The sequence below is a fragment of the Gymnodraco acuticeps genome, unplaced genomic scaffold, assembly GCF_902827175.1.
Source record: "Gymnodraco acuticeps unplaced genomic scaffold, fGymAcu1.1, whole genome shotgun sequence".
NCBI classification, from domain to species: domain Eukaryota; kingdom Metazoa; phylum Chordata; class Actinopteri; order Perciformes; family Bathydraconidae; genus Gymnodraco; species Gymnodraco acuticeps.
Genome location: NW_022991033.1, coordinates 253,350 through 261,193, shown reverse-complemented (window position 1 = coordinate 261,193; position 7,844 = coordinate 253,350). Strand labels below are relative to the sequence as shown.

Genomic DNA, 7,844 nt, shown 5'->3' with positions numbered 1-7,844 from the left:
TGTCTCAGTGAGGCAGAGAAAATCCAATTTCCTATCAATGATGATTTCATTAATAAGTGATGCTTTGTTGTTAAGGGAGCGGGTATTTAACAACATGAATGTGTGGGAGTTGTTATATGTTGCAATGGCTGGTAAAACAGTGATGCCATCAACACGGGCCAAGGGCTTCAGGATAACACTGCACACGTGTGGTTTGTTGTGATGACGTAAGTGGGCGGCGCCGGGACCACACAGTTGGGATAGTGTCAGCTGAGCCGGTGTAAACAAACCCACGTTTGGAACCTCTGTGGACATACCTAGGTCTGCCAACTCGTAACAGCCCGAGGTATTCAATGACTGACAGACATAGAGGGGGTGTAGTGAAGTGGTTGATCCTAAAAAGTTGCGAGGCGGAGTAACGAAGCATCACGATGGTATGATGCTAACGTTAGCACAGCGTTAGCTGTGGTCGCGGATCGGCCGGGAGAATGCGCTATCAGCCAAGAGTACAGATGAACCAGGACAGCAGGCAGCCTGTCCAGGAAGTGACTCAAGGACGGACAGCACTGAGGAGAGATGGTGGAAGTTGAAGACGTTTGCCGCAGAGGAGCACCGGTGGTGGCCAGAGCAGGCTAGCCTGAGCAGGTAGAACTAGGCTAGCTTCTAATCGCCGTCAGACTGGCTGGGTGGATTGATTGATTGAAAAGTTTATTAACAGCTTGTATATTGGGTACAGTACAGTACAGCTCAAAACATACAATTGTTAAGGGGATGCAGACCAGAGAAAGACTTTCGTCTTGTTTACATCAGGGTCCCCCATTTCCAATTCATTTAAGACATATAAGACATATTTGACATACAGATGGCTTATTTACAATTTACATACAGGTGTTTTTTTTTTTTTACATACAGATTGCGTGTTTACAATTTGCATTTTAGATGTCGTTCTAATACATCCTAACCGGACATTTAAGACATACCAAGTCTACAGATATACAGTTAGTAACAGAGTCTAAAATGCGAGTATATACATAGATGGGGGGGGGGGGGGGGGGAAGCTGTCCATTGAACGACAGGTTGAGATTTGTACCATTACCGGGGCCAGTTTTGCAATGCTCTCCCCCGAAGGTGCTCTTTAAGAGAGGTTTTGAAGGTAAGTATAGTTTTACTTTCCTTTACAGTTGTGGGAAGAGCGTTCCACCTTGATGTGGCATAATTGCGAAAGGACCGTTGTTGTGTCTTTTGTGGCAGAACAAAATCAAACAGCAGCTAAGCAGGTGATACAGTGAAGCAGGATCGGGACTCAAAACGGGAAAATGAGACGGAGAATCGGGCTTGTCGTCAGATGGAGCCACTAACGTTATCGATAGCGTTAGCCCTGAAGCAGGAGCAACATTAGCAGGTGTAGGGTGGACAGGTCGGAAGCGGAGCATCCGTAAAAAGTTGCGATCGGGTGTTACAAATGTGTCCAGAACAGCGTGTGCAAGCCACTGAACGTATGGAAACTGAGGTAGAAACGTTGGTCCAAAATTCGGCAGATACATTTTCGGACAGAGAAGCGGCGAACAGACAACGCCAGCGTCCTCTCTCTCCAAAAGTGTTGCGTTACACAAAAAAAACCCAAAAAAACTAATGAATCTGAAAACTTTTCACGGACCCCCTGGCAGAGTGCCACGGACCCCCGGGGGGTCGCGGACCCCACTTTGAGAACCACTGCTTTAGAGAATCCGAATGCACTTTCACTATCCGACGTGTTTATGATGCGCCAGCGGACGTCATTGTGTGCGTCTGCTGTTGTGGGGAAACTATGGAAACTACAGTTTTCTATACAGCGGACTACAACATGGATGTTTAATAAGAACGAGGGACTACTGTAAACTCATCTAGAGACTCTGCACCGTGCTCTGATGCTGTTGTTTTATGCTTTATGAACGGGGACAACAGAGAAACATATTCTTCATGACCAAAGTTGGAATTGAAATAAAAAAGGAAAGTGAAACTTATGCTCGTCACCCTCTCCCTCCGGTCCACATTTATACAAATGATCCCAATACGTATGATTGTATGAACTATTAAAATATCTTAAAATAAATACAAATGTATTTATTATAAACGTTAGTCCTTAACATCTATCACTGTGTATATCACCATTCAAACATCTTTTAAAAGTTGAACAAACCCCACACAGCTTAGTGAAATGTTGACTTTATTTGATCATTTCAGTAAAAACTAACGTTCATATTTCTCTTTTTGATTATAATACTGATGAACGTTCAAAACAAAGCACTTTGGCAACTTACCACATACGTTTTAAAATGCGTAATAAGCACCGTTACTTTCATGATATCATTTCTCCCATTATCGTTTGTGTCCGTGAACGGCCGACTGTTGTGTGACGTCAAATGCTGCGGCTGCAATGCATTGTGGGGCAGCATTTTCTCCTCTCCTTTCGGTAAGGGAGGTCCAGTGGTTCCTAAGCTAAAGGAGGTTATAAAGGAAGTTTGAAACCTCCTTTCCTTTCATTTGGAGGATTGGAACGGCACTTATCATGGCTGCCACTGACGTACTTCCGGGTCATTTCACTTGGTTAGGAAGGTTCCTAAGCTAAATGGACTATTGGACTGGGCCCCAGCAATGTAGGCCTACAGCTTTTATGTGACGTGAAACCGTATTTTTTACATATCGTAAGGTAGGTTTACAGACAGTTGATTAAAGTATGTTATTGAAACCCGTTATTGCTGCTATTTCATGTAGCTTGCATACTGTTATCTCATGCAGAGTGTTGAATGCAACATATATTTTACGTAGATCAAGTCCTTGCTCAAACTGTGACTTATATATAGATAGATATATTAGAAACTACGATGTACGTGTACATTGTGAAGTATATGTCGATCTATTTTCTTGTTTAATCTGCGTTGATGCCATTAATACCACCAGAAGAAAATTCAATAAATAATAGCATGTGGGCTAATAATTGCCATAGAGCTAGTTGGCTACGTATGGAAAAGACATCCAGTGTGCAGCTGTATATTTTCAAATAAAGGTCACACTTTGCAAGAGGTTGGACTACTGCAACCACGTTTATTTTTTAAATCAGTAAACAGTCATTTGCATGTGCATAAGACTTTCAAAGGTTTCAAAATACCATATGTATTTTTTTCTTTAGCTTCTTTTTGCAGAGAACATCATCATAGATAGACAAAGGAAAACTAGAAATCATCACATTGGAAAAGCTAGACTTTCACAATGTGTGTCCTATGAGTAGGGTAAATTATTTAATTAATTATAAATAACAAATATAAGTAAAAAGGCATGGAACTTTAATTTATTTATTAACACTTCAGCATTAGATTTCGAGATCAGATTCTTTATCATTATTTCATAAAAAAGGATGTGAAATAATGATAAAACACATTTACTGTTTATTTCTTTAAGAAGCTGTACAAAGTAATTGTATTGTTAAACATTTACTATTATGTACAAGTAACTGTAATGCTTTTATTTCTCAAATATCTGTGTCATTTTTGTGATACCATGTTGTTTTCATTCAGCAATAATGTCAGTGAAACACGCCACGCCCAACTTCAGCCAGTCTCAGGTGGCTGAGACGGTGAAGAGGCTCTTTGGGCTGACGGCATCAGAAATCAGCTCTCTTCCAAGCTACGATGACCAAAACTTCTTCATAGACCCCATCGAGGATGGCAAGTATGTCCTGAAGATAATGAACTCGGAAGACAGTAAAAACCCCGCCCTGATCGAGGTGCAGACGCATGCCATGTCCTTCCTGCACCAGAATGGACTTCCTGCCCAAACAGCCCTTCCCAACATTTCAGGACAGCTGATGAGCCTGGAAGAAATAGGTATTTGATCAGTCACACCGGCAAAACATTAGGAATTAGTGATTCAGCACTCTAAAAAAAGACATTTCCTACATTTGCTTATTCAGATGATAGTTTATGTGTAATGTATTGACACAAAAGTCAGTGTTAAGTGTTGTCTCCCTACATGTCCCCAGGCAAAAGATGCATAATGTTTTCCTGGTTGATTGTAAGGTTTTGTGGTGAATGTGTTGAGTTTGAAAAAAATCCCACAGTTTTAAACATAATGCCTACGCTCTAATATTCCCGCTCTAAAGTGATAAGTGTGACCCTGAGCAAGGCCACACTAGACAGTTCATGCTTTATGATGGCTAAGTGAGTGAGAGGAATAGCTGTAACACTTATCCTGTCTTTACCTTTGATAGATTGCGGCTATGGCAGTCAGAAGTACATGGTGCGGCTGCTTACTTATTTGCCTGGAACCACGATATCCAAGGTTCCTCTAACACCGCAGTTACTGTATGAAACTGGCAAGATGGCAGCCACAATGGACACAATCCTACAAGAGGTATAACGATAAAACTTTTTGATCATTGGCATTATTTTTCCTCATACCCTTAAATCTAATTTCCATGTATTGTGACATCAAAGCGATGTAGAATAGTACCTTATGAAATTGTCTTCAATGACAATATCTACCAATACTGCTGTCGTTTTGAATTACACTTCTTAAGTTATACATTAACCTGGTTAATAATTTATTTTACGGTAATGAGATTTTTTTTGACATTGTCATTTTAAAAGTGGGGTAGGTAAGTTTGAGAAACCGGCTCGAGATACACTTTTTGTTAAATTTCATGGAAGGCTCTTAACATCCCGGTAGCAATGAATATCGTAAGTGCTTTGACAAAAAATCCGTAGTACTGTAAAAAGCATGACCAAACATTTTAGCCAGCCCGGCTAAAATAACTGGATGGCCTACCTGCCGCAGAGTCCTGCATCGGGTCGGCTACCCGCGGGTGACCCGCAAAAAAGGTGATTCGCGGGTGGTATTTTTTCAAACGCTTTTTTCCGGGTTCGGTTCTGGGTAAAACAAAGATGATGCGGGTCGGGTCGCGGGTATTGCATAATAAATATATTAAAATAATAATAAATTAGTTTAATGTTTAAAATCCTCAGACCTCTCCCCCGCGGGACCGCGCATAATCATAACCTCTGCAGCGCATCAATCTGCTGCTGTGCGCGCCACATTCGAAATGGCTGAGGTGGAGCTCTCTAGCGGAGAATACAGCATTTTCAATAACACTTCCTCAAGAGCGAAATCCAACGTCTGGGAGGCTTTTTGTGTCATCCTAGATGGAGGAAATAACCAACATCCCACGCTTTCTGAGACAAATATGAAACTGCGTGTGTTAATAATTGCACGTTTTCACTGCTCATAGGCTATGCGGGTTCGGGTCGGGTTGCGGATCTTGTGCCGACGGGTCGGGTCGGGTTGCGGAACTAATTGGCAATATGTGCGGGTAGCGGGGCGGGTTCGGTATTGCACGTCGCGGGTGCGGGGCGGGAGCGGGTCTTGAAAATCAGACCCGTGCAGGACTCTGACCTGCCTGTCAGCCTTCCTCTGTGCACAAACTTATCTCGTGCCCTCATTGGTCACGTGCGCGTTCGTGTGTGTTGGAGGAGGGGCTCTGTAAGGAAGTGGCAGATTTTTTCCGGTTGTGTATTTTCAAATTCTAGCGCACTCGAGCTGGTTTCTGCAAAATTACCTACCCCACCTTTAACTGCACTATTAAACCTCAATTTAATTGGTTTCATCTATTTTTGGAATGACTCTTCTAGGCTGATGTTAGGCAGATCAGGAAAGTTAAACAAACATCACTAATTGTTAGTTTGGGGCCCGGATGCTTATGATAACTAGCGACAACATGGGGACGTTTTTGAAAAGGAATTCAATGAAAATTGGCTACCCAACCAAGATGTTCTGGCATGACGAAGGCACCAGGCAAGGTATATGGAAGTGTTTTGGATATTGTGAAGTTGGTTTAAATCTCTTTACAAGTGGCATTAAAAGTCTCTAATCTAACTTGCCTTTACATGGACTAACCCATATAATAAAGCACTAGCCCTTCACTGCTTAGCTTAAAGCTGTACTGCAAGTGTTGCTGAGAAAATGTTCACTTATCCTCCTTTTACTTCTGACTTTAACTTCTTCTTCCTGCTTTCTGATATTATTATGTTATGTTCTTTTCTAGATGGTGCACCCTCATCTTGCCGTTCTGGAGAGAGAGAATTTGATATGGAGTTTGTCAAATCTTCCCCTGCTGGAACCATACATCCATTTATTTGATGGAAATCCTCTGGAGAAGGTTGTGAAATCTGTCCTTTATCAGTACAAGACCTCTGTGACCCCGAAACGCTGCAATTTCCGAAAGTGTGAGTATCATTTTAACTTTACAAACACTTTTCTACTCGTTTCCCTTGACACGCCTATATGCACCTTGAATACTGTCAGTATAGAATGTCACCGTATACATGAGTGATAAGTAGTTTTGATTCATATTAACGTTTTATTGTTTTTTTATTGTTCTAAGGCATAAACCACGGTGACTTCAATGACCTCAATGTGCTTGTACAACCTGATGGGAGAGATGGCCATAGGATTTCTGGCATCCTTGATTTTGGGGACATGCACAGCGGCTACTACATCCACGAGCTAGCCATCACTATCATGTACATGATGATTGAGCACCCTAAACCCATAGAGGTGGGTGGACCTGTCCTTGCGGGCTGGGAAAGTTTCCTTCCCCTCAACGAAGCTGAGAAAGATTGTCTCTATGTGCTGGTGCTGTCCCGCTTCTGCCAGTCGATAGTTTTAGCTCATTACTCTGTGAGCTTGCATCCTGAGAACGAAGAGTATTTGATGATTACATCCAAGAAGGGTGTCCACATTCTCAGTCAGCTATGGGAGCTCGGAAAGGAGCAGGTGGAGAAGTTATGGTTTCAGACCGCTGCTCAATTCAGTGACAAAAAGTGAGAAGGGTAAACCGTTCTCACATTTCAAAGTGCAATAGTACTGATTAGACAAAGCCCCTTGCACAAATCAAGTATACATTTAAGATTACCAGTTAAAACAATAACTTGTGTTTTAACAGTAAAATCATAAAACATTTGACTTGAGATTGAGATTCAGACATAATGTGGTATGAATAGCGTAGTGTCTGAATCAGAGATGGGTAATGTAGCAAAAAACTGTATGCAAGTGGAACTATTGATACTCTGTTGTGACAATGAATCATGTACCGTAAAAGCCTAATAGCCATCTAAACAACTAAGAAAAAAAAAGGATAAGAAATAATTTAGGAAAAATGAGTACCTGAGTACCTCCTCCTTAGGAAGAGTTTTTTTGTAAACTATAATTTAAGAAACACAATCATGTGTAATAGGTGCCTTATTTGGAAAGCAGGATTTGGAAAAACTTGTCCATGCTTTTATCTTCAGTAGACTCAACTACTGCAATGGTGTCTTCACAGGTCTCACTAAAAAATCTATTAGGAAGCTGCAGCTAATTCAGAACGCTGCTGCTCGAGTCCTCACTAACACTAAGAAAGTGGATCACATCACTCCAGTTCTGAAGTCTTTACACTGGCTTCCTGTGTGTCAAAGAATATATTTCAAAATACTGCTGCTGGTTTATAAAGCACTGAATGGTTTAGGCCCAAAATACATTTCTGACCTCCTGCTAAATTATGAACCATCCAGATCTCTCAGGTCTTCAGGGACTGGTCAGCTTTCTGTCCCCAGAGTCAGAACTAAACATGGAGAAGCAGCCTTCAGTTATTATGCTCCAAATATCTGGAACAAACTCCCAGAAACCTGCAGGTCCGCTGCAACTCTAACTACTTTTAAATCCAGGCTGAAGACTTTTCTTTTTGTCGCTGCTTTTAATTGAACTATTCATATCTTAGACTGCACTGTAACTTTTATCCATGTACTTTTTCTTTTAATGTTTAATTGCACTGTAACTTTTATCCATGTATTTTT

General features: G+C 41.4%; 1 protein-coding gene across 2 annotated transcripts; it reads left to right on the top strand.

Moving 5' to 3' along the window:
* The first annotated feature begins 245 nt into the window (after window positions 1-245).
* On the top strand, window positions 246-7,509 carry LOC117559712 (hydroxylysine kinase-like). 2 transcript variants are annotated; one of them, XM_034236391.1, is made up of 5 exons: window positions 246-624; window positions 3,534-3,842; window positions 4,226-4,368; window positions 6,056-6,236; window positions 6,395-7,509. In XM_034236391.1, exons 2-5 carry the CDS (start codon window positions 3,539-3,541, stop codon window positions 6,835-6,837), a joined length of 1,071 nt encoding a protein of 356 aa, XP_034092282.1. In that variant the 5' UTR covers window positions 246-624; window positions 3,534-3,538; the 3' UTR covers window positions 6,838-7,509. The 2 variants fall into 2 exon arrangements, with proteins under 2 accessions (XP_034092282.1, XP_034092281.1); XM_034236390.1 differs by lacking the exon at window positions 246-624 and adding an exon at window positions 2,426-2,668 and having other exon boundaries at window positions 6,395-7,507.
* Window positions 7,510-7,844: the final 335 nt, after the last annotated feature.

Bases quoted from the DNA above. Each gene is read 5' to 3' on its own strand.
- LOC117559712 (XM_034236391.1), top strand. From the start codon at position 3,539: ATGTCAGTGAAACACGCCACGCCCAACTTCAGCCAGTCTCAGGTGGCT. The intron at 4,369-6,055 runs GTATAACGATAA...GTTCTTTTCTAG, and splicing joins TGGACACAATCCTACAAGAG to ATGGTGCACCCTCATCTTGC. The intron at 6,237-6,394 runs GTGAGTATCATT...TATTGTTCTAAG, and splicing joins ACGCTGCAATTTCCGAAAGT to GCATAAACCACGGTGACTTC.